This window comes from Pipistrellus kuhlii, unplaced genomic scaffold, assembly GCF_014108245.1.
Source record: "Pipistrellus kuhlii isolate mPipKuh1 unplaced genomic scaffold, mPipKuh1.p scaffold_m20_p_1, whole genome shotgun sequence".
NCBI classification, from domain to species: Eukaryota; Metazoa; Chordata; class Mammalia; order Chiroptera; family Vespertilionidae; genus Pipistrellus; species Pipistrellus kuhlii.
In genome coordinates, this window is record NW_023425404.1 from 37,466,432 (window position 1) to 37,485,489 (window position 19,058).

Here is a 19,058-nt window from a genome sequence, read left to right on the forward strand (position 1 = left end):
GAAGGAGGAAGCAGGAAGCGTTCAAAATGGAGTCCTTCTGAAGCAGAGAGCACTGTTGACACTGAGCTAGCCTGAGTGTTATCTGTATGTGGTCTCAGGTGCCTAATCTTGTTTGGTTGCATTTCGTCACCTGCTCTCTGTGAATAATCTTGGAAACATCAAGGGTGCTGAGTCATGAATCCATGTTGTCATTCGGTCCATGTTCGCTTCAGTGCCGTGTACAGTGAAGTCATTCCCCTTCTGACCCTAACGAGTATGAACAGATAGGTGCGTTTTGTGGATGTATTTCCCCTCACTATGAAAAGTGATGCTTCAGGCGAGCAGGAAGAGTCATGTTCGTTGAAAAGTAAACACAGAATCCATGGCCATCGCAAATTAATTGCTCTGTTGTCTGGGTAGCTTGGCATCACTCTCCTGAGCCTTGAATCTTCCCCTCTCTGCCTATAATGATGATTGTCTCCCCTAATTTAAAATAAACAATAAGAGTCTTCTCTCACCCTGTTTAATCACTATCTGTGCTACTTCTTTTTACCACGGGACCGCTTACATCAGGAGCCGATGCTCACTGACCCCGTCATCCATGGTTGCATTATGCTGGGGTAGGTCCTGTAACGCCACCATGTAAGGCCAATCCTGCTTCTGCATCGCCATCTGAACAAAATGTGTTTCTGAATAGACTGTGCATGATGTACATTCCAAGGAGCACACACAGGACACTTTCTTACCTTTGTCATTATTTCCTCTCTTCTAGGTATCTCAGTAACGAAGAAGACGCATACATGTAAGTAATGCTTTATTTTCTTGTCCCAAGTTTTCTGAAGAATTGGAATTCGCATATGTCTGGCTGCTGTGACCCTTCAAGTATATACCAATGTTTCAGCTGTGATCCATGGTCAACAGAGGTCATATTTTTCTACCTGTAGTGGTTGGAAGGGATACATTTCCACCTGTGTGTACTGAGTGTGTGTTAAAGAGAGCCTAGGCATATTCTGATGAGTTCTAGTGATTTAAGCCAGTAATCTATAGAAAAACCATAAAATCTAGCTGGGAGGATCAGTTACTTACTTATCATTCTTACCCTGGATCCTTCTTAGAAGAGTTATGTTTCTAGGAAACATCACCTTGATTTCTTTTAAACTTTGGTCTCCTTTTCCTCACCACTAGTTCACGATGTAGGCTGTCTTGTACTTGTGTCTGTGGAGCAGGGATACTGGCTGGGAATAGGTGCTGTTGTTTGACCATGAGTGTGGCCTCCAAGGGCCCTGGTTAATGGCATCGGCAGTTTGATGTGGAAATGTGCGCTGGATTTATACTCTGTACTCATTCCCACTTCTCAGGCTCAACTGCTTTCATCAATTACCTTCATTCAAACTGTACCATAAGTTTACAAACTCATGTCAATATAAAGTGTTGTGATTTTCAATCTGAGCAATAATGTTTGACTGTGCTTTGAATCTCAGGATCAGATGAGTACACCATTGATGCAGGCAGTCAACGATCACTGTACTAGACCAGCATATTTAGACTTTGAATTAATAGCGTCATTAGAATTTCATAACCATATTAGACCACAGATGTGCGCTACTTATGAGATATGTTTGGGCATCTTTCTAAGGCAAGGAGTGGAGATATTTATGGCACAATCTAAGACCGACAAAGACGTGTCTCCAAATTTTTCCTAATTACACTTTAATTTTTTTTTATTTCTTGTGAAACATTTGGGCAGGGGGAATCTGTTTAACATCAAAATAGTTTATCTTACGCCTCAGTTGATTCTTGAAACCTGCTCTTGGGTTTGTCTGTCTGTCTATCTGTATTTGTAGCAAACAAAAAGAAATCCCACTAAATCTGATGGTTGCCTTACTTTTAGGGCCCAGTCCTACAGTCTCCCCACATTGCTCTCCCAGGGGCTTCAGTGGAATATTTGTTTGAGGAAATATGTAAAGGTCAGGCCTGTAATGGACAGTTGATCAGAGCAGCACCTCCATCTTTCAACACATAGTTCCAGTTGGCTGTCCCTTCATCAGGGTAGCCTGTGGCCCTTAGCTTTTGGGGGGATGTTTTGTTGTCATCGTCTCGTTGTTCTTGCTGTTGTCGGTGCATAATTGAGCTCATGATGACTGAGAGATTGACAGTACAGGAGACTGAAGTCCTCTGTATATCCGCAGGGCAGGCATGGTACAGAGCGCTTCCTTGCACAGCCTTGCCCATGAGCTCGTCCCTGGCCTGGAGGGACCCACTCTAGAGGTGGTAAGTAATTCAGTCTTTCTGCTAGCTCAGTCCTGGGCCTCTCCCAAACAGGGGCGAATGATTGTGCCTACTGTTTCTCTTGGTTTGGGGTATGGACTCCTGGCCACCTGGTAATCTACAGAAAGCCACTGACTATTTGCATTGTGACTTGGCTTTTGGATAAGTGAATAGAACCACTAGTTCAACTCCATTGGATACCAAGAGTCCTCCTCAACTACCAGTGAGACAGAGACTGTAGATTTTCATTAATATATAGACTGCCCATCCATAAGGATCTTCAAGGAATTGTCATTCCTGAGAGTAATTTCATTGATCTGTTGTAGAAACAATCACCTGTGATTGGATTTAAATTCATGGGAGGATTTAGGTGACAGCATGAGAGTGGTAGCTAGTGATGAAAACCTGGATTTCTATTGTAGTAAGAGGCAACAAACTTGGCCTTGCAACAAAGGCTTAACTAACTCCATCAGCTATCAAGACACAACCAGAGTGGATGGATTTTGATTGCCTTTCTAACTAAGAAAATGAGTAGGGAAATTCTTACACATTAAGCATAAAGTAAATGTAGAAAGGCTTAACGTAAATCTTCCTTTCTGTAATTCAAATATTAAATTGACAGAAAGATTTAGATCAGAAATCACCTTAGTTTTTTTTTTTTTTATTAATATTTACTCTCATGATTTGGGGAAGGGGGCCCAACATAAAATGTAAAGTCAAGTTGGGCAGCATGGCACCTGACTAGACAGCTGACACAAAACTTTGCACATACCAAGAAGAAATTGAATTGTCCAAGTTGTGTGTTAGTAAAAGTTTCATGCCACTTAAACGTGGAGATTGTTTTTGTCACCACACTCAGCAGACAGCCCATCATATTTCTGATCTTAGCATCTCTACAAGGCCCACAACTTGTGAGGAGGAATAAAATCAACCACTTCTTTCTCTAATAACCACCACCCAAATAACTTCTTTAGCATCTGTCGGATTCAGCTTGAAAACGGAACTGTCCAAACTTGCCTATAAGTTGTCTTAAGATGTTAAATTCCAGCTCCTCTTAAATCATCTTGACATCTGTTCTTCAAAAAGTTTCACTATCAGTGAAGTGTATGAATTAATTTATGTCCTGTCTCACAACTTCCATTTTTAGCCAGGGTTCTGGAAACCTTGGTCAAGGCTTGACTACATAATCATTGACAGCTCAAGTCACCCCCCATTAGCACCTTCAATCTGGGTTTCCTAACTGCCCTCACAGAGAGATTGTTCAATTTACAAATTAACATGTACAGTTGTAGAATATATTATCAGACCAGAGTGTCAGCTCACAGGTACCCCAGTCAGAGGTGCAAGAACTACAAAATGAACCTGACTAGTTGTGACACCTGATAATATTTTAGGCCACCTTATTACCTGGAAAGCACAGGTATTGCTTTTCAAAAAAAATTTTTTTTAATAAAGTTGAGCCAGAAATTCCCAGAAAAGGAAATCTTACTGTTAGCTTCAGAGGATTCCATAAGCATGGTCTTTGGAGAACTCATTCTCCTGAGTTCCTGAGAAGAGAACCTTTTTGTTTGTCATTAACTTTACTTGACCAGTGGGAAAAGGCAAAACTTTGGGGCTTCTAGTACCAAATCATCAGGACCAAATTGGTCAAGGAATTCTTACATTTTTTGCTGTTCTTCAATTGTTGATTGGAAATGTTGCTGCTGGTTTTAGGAGTGAGAACATAAAAGGGAGTTATTACTTGTAGGATAGGAACATAGTAGAGAAATTTTACACTGTGCTATAGAATTTCAATCCAATTTTTATGGTGATTATATAGCACCTGTATTTGGTTGGACACTTTCAGGATTGCTTTTGCTATGGTGTTTCACAAGTTTGTTCTGGTCTCTTTCCTGCTGAAATTTTACCATGTGGAGAAGTATCTTTTCCTTGGAATCAACTGCTCTCTTGGTTTTTCCTATTTGCCAAGGACAACTGTTCATTGGTCCTGACTTCTTACTTAATCTAATTCTGCTTCAATAATTCCACATGCACTAAAATGTTAGAATATGACAAATATGGAGGAGAAGTGAAAAATGCAATAGATCATCTTAACTGCTTCCAGCTACTGGGAAGTTTAGCATCATGGATCATAACTTCAGGGTTTATATCAGCCAGCCCATCACAGATCACTAAGATACCTGGTAGGCTTCCAAAAGCAACAGATCATTGTTACTTCCTTGTGTTCTCATCCTTGTTTAAAATCCCTTATTCTTCCCGATTTAGTCTGTTCTGCTTGCTTTCTTCCACATTCAGAAGCAGGCACATATCAATACAAACATGCAGACTGCAGATTATTCAGGAAGCAATCAGGAAAATGTGTACATTTTTCCCCAACTTAATGTCACTTCTTCCCAATAAATAACAAAATAAAATATGCTTTCAAACCCTCCAAAATATTTTAACATAAATTACCCTTAAAAGGTAAATTAAGGGTAGTAGGCTACTCCCTAAAATATGAAATTAAAATACTGTATTATTTATAGAGATTTACCGTAGTCCTCAATAGTAAAAATATTTTTGAAAAGAAAACAGGATAGTTCTTTGAGAAATAATCTTTTATACCTGTAAAAATAAAAAGTGTCCATTGCAACCATGTAAAGTAGTATAGACTAATGTATTCACTTTTTACCCCTAGAGAGTTGGCTTGGAATTTTTCTAAGACTTGACTTAGAGAAAATTGGTTTCAAAGCCTCAACCTTCTCTCTTGGGCATTTGTTGACATCATAAAACCAACCCAACAATTTGTCGCCATTGTTGTAATTTACTCAGGAGGTCCAAGAACAAGAATAATTGTATTTTCTGGAATTCTTTTCCTTTCCTTGAAGCCATTCCTTTTTATTATAGACTCTTAGCAACCCAAACTTGGGGCTCACACACATTATTTTCACAGTCCAGGAAAACTCAAGAACCATTCTTGGCAAAGCTAATGGAAGGTGCTTTGGTTGTATAGTTAATAGGTTGCCATGACAACCCATGTGACTCATGGCATGACTCACAGCAATTATAATTCCAATTGCTGGTTGGGTGTTTATTAGAAGAGACCTGAGAAGAAGCCACTCTAAAGTTCTTTTAGTAGGCTTTCATCCAGATCCTCTCTACCCATTGACAACAGTCAGCAAAAGAGAGAAGCAAATGCTCATAAAGGAGCCAGAGGATTGATTTCTTAGCTTGCTAAGGCCACTGGCTAACCCAGACATTAAGCTTGCATGATGACGGGCTTGATGGCCTCTTAGAGAGCTAACCAATGGACAAGGGTTTATTGAGGAATTATTGTGTACTGACAAGATCTTTGCCCTCAAAGTTGAAGGTGGGAACTTGGTAGGGAAAAAGGGAGACCATAGAGTCAAAGAAAACAATCTGAAACACAGACACCAAGTGTGCCATTTTTAGAAAATTCAGTTCACACTGGAAAACAGAGTAAGCTGGAAGTGTGAAGAGGAGAAATAAATTAGAGAGACCCTCTAGGATTCTGATGCCGTGATCCAAGCATACAATAGCTTTAAAAGGAAAGGGGAAGATTGAACCTTGGGTGCAAAAAATATATATATATTTTAAATCCCTACTGCTCATTTATACCCATTCTCACCCAGAGTAATACCTCTTCCTTCCCTCCAAAGTTAACTGGTCCAAAGAAGTAAAAATCCCCCTGTGCTATCTGGAAACATATTGCCTTGTTTAAACTCAGCCGGTATAACTTGAACCAAGTCCTCCTGAGCTTAACAAAATTTCTCTGCCTCATCATATTAAGATATAAATGGACTGCGCTTGGCCCTGCCAGTCAGTTCTTCCAAGGTAGAAGTTTCACATAGTATTACAGCCCACAATTTATGGTGACAACCTGTGAACTCAATTAAAATAAAAAGAAAAAGAATAGTTAACTAAGTGTTTCCATCAGAGCATCCAGCTGATTCAAGTTTGCTCTGTTAGTAGACTTCAGACTCATGAATTGGACTGGGACAAAAAGTATTTGTGTTCTGATTTCATAACAAGGGTTTAAAAGGGTGTGTTGAGATGGTGAGAATGGCTCTTCAAAATCAATGACCACTACTAGGGAGAAAACAGAAGTGACTAGCCTACCACATACTGGAGTATACATGATAGATTTATTATATATTTAATAAAACTCATATACAATTGGATCGATCTTTAAAGAAGAGCTGGATGTCTAATACTCTAGGCATTACATTTAGTGCTTTCTGTGCATGACCTCATTCAATTTTCTCATCAGCTCCATGAGCTTTGTACTATAGGCACCCCCATAGTAGATGAGAGCATTTATCTTAGAGATCAGTAACTTAGAGAAGTGAAAAAATTTCCAAACCCATCCAGCTGGTAATGGGCAGGGCCAGGACCCAAAATAGAGTAGGGTGACTCCTTGCATGTACATGAATGCCACGCCATTATCTCCAATATCAACATTGGGTAATAGTTTGGGAGCACTTACTGAGTGCTAGATGCTTTTCTAAGCACTTTTCTAAGCATTAATTTATTTAATCTTTACCACAATCTACTATCCCCACTCTATACTAGTAAATGAAAACTGAGGCCCAGTGTCCTACAACTAGCTAGCATGTGGTGGATTTAAAGCCAAGCCACAGAGCCTCAATGCTTCAACAAAGAACTTCATTCCTTAAAGTGGTCTTTCCCATCTAAAATAAAGGAAGAAAGCCAAGTGTACCACAGTCATTCTTACAGTTGACTCAAATTTTTCTTATGTCATATAACTATTCCCCTATGAAGGCTTCCAAGTGTTGGGAACCAACTGATAATAAGAAAGAGTAGGTTATTCCCACTACATGAAAACGTTATTTAAACAAGGTAGTCTACTCAAAACTATGCAACCTTCTTACCTTAAAATGATCATTACTTATCTTTTTAACAACCTAACCTAATTCATGAAAAACAGGCATCCACGTAATGTCGCTATTCATACAACTCAATTAATTCTATAATAAAAATATAGTTCAAAGTGGCCACTTCTGCTTCTAAGATAGTTGTGTTTCCCATGCTAACCGTAATGTATGTTTCTTACAGCAATGTTCCACTGCAGCATAGCTTTCAGTGGACATTCGTGAGATTTATAATAAATGTGGGCATTATTCGCTTGTCAGACCAACTTGATAATTCATTGCCACTAAGAGGTGGTATGATTCAGGATACTGTGGTTTCTCAAAACCTAACCAAAAACAAACAAAACCATCAAAGCTAAAAAAAAAAAAAAAAAAAAAAAAAAAAAAAAAAAAAAAAAAAAAAAAATGCCTAGGGAACTGAAATTTATATCCAAAGGGCACATAAGAGAATTAAATATCTAAGCTTTGAGTATGATTAAGCACACCTGAATTTAGGACTGACTGGCTTTGCAGTTACATCAGCTTCTCTCTTTGCAGCCAAAGGAATAAAAACGTAGGAGAAGCAGGGGTGCCCCAAGTGTTTGAAATATGAAGAACGTTATTGGTCTGCATTCACTTTCTCTATAAATTACATGACACTTTTTTTACACTAACTTTAGTGTATCTGTAGTCCCATGGCCCTTTGGATATAACTGATGTCCCTATCTGTATAGTGACTAAGGTTTTGTTTCCAAGCTATTCAATTACCCTTTTTCCTCTGCCTGCCCAAGATTCCTTACAGTGGAATTCTCTTCATTCCACCTCTGGGGAAACTATTTTCCTAGATAGGAGTGATAGCTCTCCCCTGTTTTACCTAGACATCGATTCCAGCTCCTCATGCCCTAAATAATTAACAGCCATGCATAATAATTAGAAGGCATAGTAAGGAGCAGAAAATGCTAGGATGGGCAAGATTAAGGTTTGGATTCAGGGAAAAAGACTTAATCTATAAATCTGTTATTTAAAACTAGAGACCCAATGCACAAATTCGTGCAAGGGCCTCAGCCCTCGCAGCCCAAGCTTCGTCAGGAAGGTCATCCAGATGGTTGTTTTGCTGTTTGGCTGTTCAGTCGATTTGCATATTATGCTTTTATTATTATAGATGTTCTCTTTAGAGGAGATGATATGATGATAATCTGGATACCTATTGGACAAGGCTGTAGGGAAGAAAGGCTAGACAGCAGACCACAGCCAGTTCCTGTGGAAAGAGGACAGAGCTGGGGTCAGAAAGATTTTCTTAGCTTTGCATTTCCATCCCCTCTTCTGTGCTTAGCCCTGTGGTAGGCACCGTGTAGTGTATAGAGTTTAATTCCTAATCCTCCCTCTCCACTGAGATAGACTGCATCAGAGGAGGAGAAAGGACAGACCCACTTGAGGAACTTCCAGTAATGAAAGAACTGCAGGAAAACACAGGGTAGTGACTGGAGGTGGGCTGTCCCTCTGAGCTGGGACATTTGTGGTGAGTTGAGCTTGATCTGGAAAGGTAACAAGGATTAGATGTGACCAGGTGGATCCATGGAGGGCTTGGAGGATGATGGTGAAGGCCTCTCTGACTAGAGGAGAGTAATAACAAGGAAAAGAGAGGACGTGAAGAACAGAATTAAGGTTTGGGCTTTATCTCGTCACCAATGCAGAGCCACAGAATGTGTGGAAAACCCAACAACCTGTAAACAATGCTTTTATTGCCACCATCATTTACTTATATGCCTAAGACGGTCCCTACTCCAGCCCCTTCTCTGAACTTAGACATAATTTGTATCTTTAGATGGAAGTTCTTCTCTGGCCTTTCCTCGGATTAACTGTATAGAAAATGTACTAATTGAGCAGGTACGAGCTGGTCCAAAAAGGGCAGGCTGTTCTGATTATTATAGAAAAAGAGTATTTCACTTTTTCTCTATCTCCCCAGTTTTGAGGTCTAATTGTAAGACCAGTCCATGCCATCTCATCAAATTCAAAAGGATGAAATGAGCGGTGAAACTGGAAAAATACATATGCACCTTGAATTCCGTGGCTAATGGTTCTCCTTGCTTTCTTTCATTTGTGCAGCTAATTGGCTGGAGGCTACTGTAATGCATTAGGAGTCTGTGCCTCTCCAGTCCTTTTAAACTCAGCCACACGTAGCTCTCTAAAACTTGCACCCCCGATCCCAATCTGGTTCCCACCTTAGGCAGGCAACGTAAACTGCGGTGCTTATTATTTTCTCATCAAAGAATTATGCCCCTCACACACCTGAGCGAGGGTAATTACACTTCCTTTTCTCTTTGCCGGCATTTCTTAATTTCCCAAGAATGGTTTGCTGTTGTTTCCATGAGAGAACACAGAGGTCCGTCGGAGACATTTTCATTGGCTGCATGTTCATGAAAGTCTTCGGTATAGAATGAACCGTATCACGTTAATGTATCTGTCTCTCCTCCATCGTGTCTTTGTGTGTATGTGTGTGTGTGTGTGTGTGTGTGTGTGTGTGTGTGTGTCGACAAAACTGAAAAGCCACTTTCCCTCACCAAGTGGGGCATCAGGATAATTGATTGTCACCAGCCTGTGCTGTTAGTAGAGGGGATAACGCCAGCGCCTCTAGAGAACAGGTGAAAACTAAACTCTGTCCCCCGAGGCCAACGAAATAGCTGTTTGGTCCCTTGTGTGAAACTTCCTAATAACTTAACTGGGCAGCCTCTGGGTCCCTGGAGGGTTTCTCCACAAGAGTATTCCCTCTCTTTGTTAAGATTGCTTATTAAAAATGATTTTATAATGAAGTTGCCTCAAATAGCAGCTCTTTTCCTGGTTGTCCTTGAAGCCGTGGCGAAGAATCTTAGAGACAACTGTCTAGGGTTTTCCTCCTTGTTAAAAACTTCTCTCTTACCACGGTTACTCTTGATTTTTTTTAAGGAGACAAAATCTAAATGACACAAGTCCCACTCTGGTTGATTATGTCGCTTAAAACCCTGAGCAAGGCATTATTGGTAGTTTAGCTTGTCATTCGAGCTCAGGAGGAGGATTGATCTCCGTGGATTGGGGACATTTAAGTCTGCGGTGGGAACAAGGCTGTCGGGCTTCCCCGGAGAGCAGCGGCGGAGGAATGCTATCGCTCGGTCTGCCCCTGACGGCATCAAAGCAATGATTTCCAATTATTTCATCTCTTTGGTCCTAGATGTATCCTACCTGCAAACTAACTACTTGACTGCCACAAAGGTCTGTCACGAGGAGGAATCAAATAATAAAAAATGAGCACTGCATCCTTTGCTATCCATGTACCGTATAAGCCCAGAGAGTTTCCCAAAGGGTAGGCAAGTAAGAGAAAAATATCAGCGTGCTGTTGCTCACATCATCCGCTTGGCTTTGGGGCTTGAGGAAGGTTTCGGGATGCTGGTATATTAACAGAAAAAAATGATAGAACCGTTGTCAGGGAGACTCCCCGCTGAAAACAACTATTTCAGACTTGGTCTCCCAGTGGCCAGGCAACTCAGGAAACAACAAGCCATATAAAGTTGTTAGTGACAGCGTTAGCTTGAAATATATATATATTTTTTTTGACGTAAAGACTTATCAGGCAGTAAATCTGCAGAGCACTCAAGGTGCGGCTAGGCACTCCTGCTCTGCTATATGACTGTCACAGAGCAGGGATGGCAGGAGGGCCTGCTGCTGTCAGCGTGTTAGTGCCGAGATCGGAGTCTGGCCTAGTGATGCTAAGCGGCCATGTGCTGAGTACACTTCTAGGCTCCATTCTGATCTCTGAGGCCTGGCACAGGAGAAAAGATCACTTTCCCCTTTAGCAGTTCCAGCTCTTCCCTCGCCCAGGTCAAAAGAAAAGGAAAAGAAAACTGAAGGCCTGCTCTAGAATTTCACAGTCCGCAGATCTTCTTATCCCACTTCCTTATTAATTGTCTAGGGATTTCCATTGCCTGAGGAGTCCAACCTTCTTAGCACAGCCCTTGAGGCCCTCCACAAGCTGATCTTTATCTTTCCATGGCTCTCTCCTTGACTTCTACGAAGTCTTTGCTATCCTTGGTGGCCGGTTCCTGGAAGATTCTGTGCATGGGCATACCCCAGTGCCTTTGCTTCTCCTGCACCTTTGTCTTAGGATGCCCTTCACCAACTATTGCGTCTTACTGCTCCACCAAAGGCCGACACCAGTAGCACTTGCCACACAAAGCCTTCCCGACCTTGTTCATTGCTCCAGGTTCTCCACCCACCTTGTGAAGGCGACAGTACAGAAAACGCCTTGTGGAATAGTTGTTGTGTGTGTAGCTTTGTCCCTCACACAGTCAGCAGATTTTCTTATCCCACTTCCTTATTAAATATAGTTTATTTATCCTGTGGGCTTAGCAGGTGATTGGTATCTACTATGGGCTCATTTAATATCTGTAGGTTTTAAATGAGTGCGTGTGTGTGTGTGCATATACGCAATTGTATGACCAGGCACTCTTCTTGCACATTTGAGTCTAGGGAAAAATAATAATCTTTCCATGGTGAACAGCTGTAAGGAAAGCAGGGACTTATTATCTTAAACTATATGGAGATTTGTACTATAGTTTTTTGGAAGCCAATATTATAACTCAAAGGGCTTCTTGATGTCTGGCAATTACCACAGGTATGCTGAGGCTTAGGATGGATTGCTTTAAAGTTACCTTTAGTGGTTTGTGAGATTTAAGTCAGAATCCCATCCAACAGGTTTAACAATACTTGTCTATCATTCTAACGATGAAGAGTGGGTTATTTTTCCTGAGTTTGCATAATCAATACAAGATTTTATAAACTAGATAATCAGATTTATAGTCAGCAAGAGACATTTTCAGTGATCACTGGTGTCTATTTATGTGTAAAAGAGAAAACTACCTACCAGAGGAAAGAATTGGCCAATCTTTCCAACAATGGAGGGCATATTCTATCAAGGGAAATTTCCTGTATTTGTCTGGTCTGTAGGGGAAAAACATCCTTACATGTTAAACAATTTGGGAAGCAGATGTTCTGATCATCCTAGGTTAGTTACTGGGTCTTCAGGGGAAATCTGGAAAGGTCTGAGATTGATGTGTTCCAAGTCAGAACAAATAACGTTGCATGTTTGTCTGGACTAGAATGTAAGCGTGTTTCCTCAACTTAGCAGAGGCCAAAGACTTCAAAACTACTGTCTATGTGTCAGTAGTGCTCCCGAAAATGGCTTCTGCCTGCTCTTCCATGGAATCCTCTGTCTTTTAAGCTTCATGTGCAGCTTCCTCCCTCCTTTTGTTTGTAACTTTTTCTTGAGTCAAAACAAGAGAAACAAAAGTATCCCCTGCAGTATCCATTCCTTGACTGGAAACCTTGCTTATAAATGAGAGGATGAGATGTGACCCAATAAAAGAATCTATTTTAATTTTAATTTATCTCCTGGTGGCCTTTTATGCCTCCTTAGGCGATGACCTAACCAATTCTATCTTTACACTATTTTTTTTTTAATGTTCAAGGTCAAAAAGCACTTTGGAATTATTATATTAAGAGAATAAATGCCCTTTGCCTCTAATGCAAAGTCCGTCTCTTCATATGAAGTTTAAATTCTAGGTTTCTCAGCGTCACAATAATTCTTCTCTCATTAGGCATCTATTAAAAAGCTAAATGAGAACAGGATGAAGGTGGAAGATCTTTGGGGACTCTGAAGTTGATTTTTGATAGACACATCATCTCTCATAGCCTCTTTCATCCCTTTCCTTTGCAGATGGGGCTCTTTAAAAAAACAATGGAGGTGCTGTCTTCATGCTGTGCTGCAGTTTCACACAGAAAAGTGCAATTACAGTAGAAACTGTCCTAGAAGGCAGCTCAAACTATGGTTTTCATGTTGAAAAAGGAAAAATGGTTACACCATCACACATACAAATATACATATATACATACATACACACCTCTATCCCATTCCTCTACACCTCCCACCCCCAATAAAAATAGTTCTGGCTATCTCTAAATCAAAGAACAATCTAGGGCCTGATTTGTGGAAGAAGTTACCTAATCCTGTGTATAACTGGGGAGATTTGAGAGACAGGGAAATGTTCTCATTTTCATTATGGGAGCCACTGAGAGACAGTATCATTTAGGAGAATATGTTTTTATTGCCCTAAAGTGTTTTACCTGAGATTCTATTGATGTGTTTTTCTTAAGTTAGGTTTCTAATGAACAAAATGACCAATATGGGTCTCATCCTTACAGACTCTCCTAATGCTTAAGCTATTACTTAGTGGTCAGTGAGTTTTTGTTCATTCTATCCCAGAGTGTCACTTATAAGGAAGATTGTAGAAGATTGGGTTACTCTATCCCTAAAGCATGAAATAGCCAATTTCCAACATCCTGCATATGGCCAAAGGGTCTATATATTGACCATGATTCATCTATAGTAATTTAATAGTAAAATTTCATCATAAAGTTTCTTGTGTGATCGCCATTAAGTGAGTTCACCATGCAATTCTAGACTTAAAAAACTTCTGGAACCAACCCTGTGGGCACACAGCATGGCTGGGTCTCCCTCACACTATGTAAAAGTGAAGTTCTACCATATTCTTATCTAGAATTTATTATTTGTCACTTCACTAAAATATCTTCATATATAAAAGCCTAAGAGACCATTTCCACCTGAAAGACTAGTCATTATGATGTGCACTGACCACCAGGAGGCAGACCCTCAATGCAGAAGCTGCCCCCTGGTGGTCAGTGCACTCCCACAGCGGGAGCACAGCTCAGCCAAAAGCCAGACTCACCACTGGTGAGTGCAGCTGCAGGGGTGGAAGTTTCTCCTGCCTCAGCAGCAGCACGACTGAGCTGTGGTGGCAGTGGTGGCAAGTGCAGTGGGGCCCGGGAAGAGCTGAGACTGCCTCCTGAACCCCCAGCCGCCTGCCACTTCAGCACTGCTACATCCCTTGTAGGGGGGATGTTGGACTGCCGGGTTTAGGTCTGATCCCCACAGGTCAAGGTACCAAATTGCAAGAGGGTGCAGTGCAGGCTGAGGGACCCCACCCATGCACGAATCCATGCACCGAGCCTCTAGTCTTTAAATAAACAGATATCTTAGATTGGGTCCCCAGAGAATAGGCTCTGGGACTCAGATCTGCACACAGAAAATTAACTGAGAGTGCTCTTAGGAACAGCACCTCCAAGGGATAAAGGCAGCTAGACTGGGCAGAAGGAGAAATTATAGTGTCAACAGGTGTAGCCTGAATTCAGCAGATGCCACAGAGGATCAGAGGTGGGGATCATTCTTGAGAGATGTCCCAAATCAAGGCAAGAAGCTGGATATTTTACCCTATATCAATGAGCCACTGGGTGCCAGCTGCCCCAAGGGAGGGACACAATCTGGGACAGTGCAGCTTCTCTCAGTTACAGGCAGATTTCAGGGGTGAGCCATTGGTAGTCAACAGCCAAGGTTCCAGGGAGAACAAGGGCCTCCATCCTGAAGGGAAGGGTCGGGGGGGCACACCACAACATCACCACAGGGGACCCACCATGGACATTAAATTTAACTTTTGTGAAAAAGCATGTTTTCTTTATTTGAAGCAACACACATTTTATTGCTTAGCTAGGACTTAAACTAATAAAATATATGCTTGGCCTCAGCATTATGGTACACCAGAATTGCAAATGCTGAAGAAAAAAATTTTTTTCTGTTGAATAAGGTTCTTCGTTAGAATTTCTGGTCTTGGATATGTGCATTATAAATCATATGTGTGTGCAACTCCATATAATGTTTTATTTTTATTTATATAATGTGTTAAGTCTCAGGACATTCCTGAGACTTAACACATTTTTCTCAATTAAGGAAAAAATAATAACATATTTCCAACTCTTTGGGCTCATGTCAAATGAGTTCATAAAGGAACAAAGAGAATGCTTGCAAGGAGAACGAGTTATACATATCACATGCTACTTTTCAGATTCTGACAGTCCGCTCTCATCTTATAATTGAGATACAGCATCTGAAATATTTTCCAGGGTTTGTCTATGTATATAATGTCTCCCTTTTTAGCAGCTGATGGGACTCCTGCCTCATTTTGCCTGCTAGCAATTCCTTGCAGATGAACTTGGAATTCAGTTGGAGATGAGGGGTGGAAAGGAGAACCATGAACCAACCATCCCATCCCCAACTATTGTCACAGAAGAAACAGCTTCTCCATGGTAATTAGTGATGAAGACAGAATGAATTTTAGTTCCATTTCCCAACATCTCGATGGAACCTCTGATTTCCTGAAATTTGACTTCTAAGAATGAGAGATCTCACATGACAAAAGCAATCCACACTGGAGTATAATGAGAGAAAGAGCTCAGAATTTCGACTCTCCTCCGTTCAGAGGATCTCTCCCCAACACCATCCCAACATTCCAAAGCCCCAAGTGTTTCTTCCTGTGTTTCTGAGATGTTCAGGGTTCAGAATGCCCCTGTCCCCTCCACAGCCAGCAGCTCGAGGCGCCTCGCAGACCTGAACACGAGCTTTCAGTCCCATAGATGCCAGAGCTCTGACCCCGCAGAGCCCAGATAGAGTCAGGGTTTATCTCCATGGAATCCAATCTCCACGGCTTTCCAGGGCTGAGTTTCTGTGTCTCTGTCCTGGAAAAGAGGGGCCCCTTTCAGATGGATAGTGAAGTTAATTCATATGGTTCTTTCCCTTATTCAAAGACAGTTAATAGAGAAGCCCTTGACCTGATCTAAAAGGTCCCATGGTTCCAGCAGCTCCTACCTGGGAAAATCCCCAGCCATTATTGTGCAGCTCCCCGTGTCTGAGCCCCAGTGAAAGGAATCCTGAGGCTGCCCATTGCCATCAGGAGCTCCATCAGTCTGCCCTGGTTATTACCATAATAATTACAAGGTCCTGACAGATAGCAGCTTTTCAAGTGGCCAAATCATTCAAATCATTGGGAGAGGACAGTAGCTCCTGTAACGCACTCTTGGGAGAGGAATCCCGTGTATGCTATATCAAGTATCCATCTAAATTTGCCATTTCACAGAATCCGTCGGACCCAACCCATCCGATTGCATGCATTGTGCAACCACCCCTCTTTGCAACACCTGCTGGGAGTTACTGCAAACTATAGTGATTTTTTTTCTACAAAGGTAGCTAACAAGCAATCGCCACTTTCAATGGACAGGATGACTTTGCTCCTTAATTTTTTCCTGGAAAAAAAAGTAACTCCTTATGTAAAAAAAAAAAAAAAAAAAAAAAAAAAAAAATCATTTTTGCCCAGAATTTCAGTGAGTGATTCACATTACTGTCAATTACACGCCCTTATTATGCATTACAGCCACCAGGCAGCTGTCCAGGAAAGCACAAGTCTGAAAATGCTTCTGTTTTCAGAAAATTCAACTCCCGGTTGCTCCTCCTGGGGGCATGTGCAGCAGGCAGGAAGCATCCACGTCCGCGCCAAGGAAAGGGATGAGGCCTTGCCCACTTTCTCTGGATTAAATAGCCACTCTGACATCTTCCGATCTTGATACCGGTGCCCTGATGCAGGGTTTGGTTCGGGTTTCTGCACAGTCTTTATTTTTGTGTGTTTCGGTGTGTTACAAAACACAGGCCGGTGTTATAAAACAGTCTTTCTATGAGTCACAGCAGCGCCTGTGTGTTAGCAGAGAGGCCTCGAGGAAGCTGAATGGAGAAACTGTTCCCCGGCTGCCTTCCAAAAAGCCGAGGCTGTGGCAGGTGAGGGCTCAGAGTCCTGCTTACCAAGCTGCCCTCCTAGTCGCCCCATTCAGTCAGAGCCCCCTTTCTGAAGCGCGGAAGAAGCTACACCTGAAAATGCTCCGTTTGCTCTAGGGCTGCTGTACGCTCTAGGAAATTCAGCTTTTCAGGGGATGTGTTCTTCCTGGGACTATGATAAAGCTTAACAAAATTTCTTGAAAGCCTGCTGTTAAAGTTGCCTAGGTCATTTATGCATTTGCGCAGACGAGAATTACTTGATATTTTTCCAGTTCTGAGACTTCAACTGTATTTGTATCTGATGCACAGACTCAGGCCTTTTGAGTAATGAACTATTTAGTAGCAGTGAAGTTGGCCTTCACATTTTTGAGTGTTCCAGATACATTGTGTCTAAGCAATGTTCGAATCACACAGAAATATTTAAAAGACAAAGGACTGTGAATGGGGTTAATTCAAGCTAAAAACTGGGGAAAAAATTATTCTATATGACTGATGAAATATGAGTATGGACTGGTATGTTAGATCATATGAATTATTTGTTTAAATATTGTCAGGTGTAATAATGACATAAGAGTTGTTTTTTTTAAAAAAAATCTTTGTTACAAAGACTGAAGTAGTTGTGCATGAAATGATATGTGAGATTTACTTTTATATGTTCAGAAATAAAAAGTGTATTCAGTGGGACTGGGAAGAGGTGAAGCCAGAATGGTAAAAATAGTGTTTCATCAGGGGATGGAGGGGGAGTGCATGAAAGGTATTATACTATTCCATTTTTATAAGGTTGAAATGTCTAATAGGTTAACCTTTCTTTACCTTCTTGTTGTCTGCGATTTTCAAGATGATTATTTTTACATTGGAGGTTTGACCAATAAGCCTCTCAACCTCAGGAGTTGATAGTGATCTCTTCAACTAAATCCCTGTAAAAATTCTGATTAATTGTTAGCATACATTTGAGAAAGTTCGCCTTTTTCTAATAAAGCTTCCTCACCTTCATTCCAGCTGGGCAGAAAAGAGGGAGCATTCGTTGTTCTTATTTTATTTTATTTTTTCATTCTTTTCAAAGTTATGGTTGTAGTGGCCCAGATTTCAGCATCCAGTGGACCAGAGAGTTAATCTGGTGGCCCCACATCCCCTGGTCGAGACAAAGACATTTCTCAGAAAGGCATACAGAGTCTAGTTCAAGATCAGTTCCACTTGCTTTGAGAGAAGTGGGGGGAAGTCTGGAACCCTTAGGAACCAGTACCCTTTTTGACACCATCATGCTACCTCAATCTCATCCTTTAAAATACTCATTAACCACCTCCTCTCTGGGGAGCAAAGCAGGTTTCTAAATCCAGAACAGTGACTGCGTGTCAGGTGTTCATTCCAAGCACTGTGGCCCCAAATTATCTTTTCCTTTATTGAGCACCATTTCCAGGTTGTGTGATAAGTCCCAGAAGTGATCATTTTTAATTCTCTTCTTGTTAGTGTTCTGCAGCAGGTTTGCGGCGTGTTCCTGCTCCTCTGCCTCCCATAGACTTTCTGTCAGGGACAGGTCGATACGCTCCAATGACATGCTGGGCTGACAGGAGGAGACACTCGGCCAAGTGATTCTGCAAGGACCATCAGCCACTTCTCCACTGCCTTTCCTCAGGCCTTTTGTAGTTAAGCTGAAATTTCCAAACATCACAAATGAAATAGGGATGTTTTTCTCCAAATGGAAAAATGGATCCTGTTTAGCATCTGTGGCCAAAAATCTTATCAGTACAAACTTCCCTGATGAATTTTCACTCTTTGTGAACTGTACTTAGTTGCAACTCGTTGAGATAAAGTAGAGGACAACCCTAGCCAGTTGGGTTCAGTGGATAGAGCATGCAGCCATGGATCAAAGCGTCCCAGGTTTGATTCTGGTCAAGGGCATGTGTCATGGTTGCAGGCTCAATCTCCTGCCCTAGATCAGGGTGAATAAAGGGGGTAACAAATCTGTGTGTCTCTCTCATATTGATGTTTCTCTCTCCCTTCCACTCTCTCTCTAAAAAAAAAAAAAAAAATCAGTGGAGAAATATCCTCCAGTGAGGATTAACAATAACAAAAGGTAGAGGATCAAATTGGCATTTATAATTTTACCCAGTCTTTTCAAGAGTTTTATAAAGAGCACACCTCTGGGTCCTAAAAGCATTGTTATCCAAGTAGATGGAAAATGGAAATAGAGTCACAGGACCTTGTCCTGTTGGTGTGATTGGTAGGGAGAGAACCCA

General features: G+C 41.3%; 1 protein-coding gene across 2 annotated transcripts in view; it reads left to right on the top strand.

The window, feature by feature from the left end:
- Positions 1-19,058, top strand: part of RORA (RAR related orphan receptor A) — a 707,884-nt gene that overhangs the window by 525,430 nt on the left and 163,396 nt on the right. For both annotated transcript variants that reach the window (XM_036440114.2, XM_045581995.1), the window contains one exon: positions 752-781. In XM_036440114.2, the coding sequence (XP_036296007.1) occupies positions 752-781 (30 nt within the window). The remainder of the gene's footprint in view (positions 1-751; positions 782-19,058) is intronic.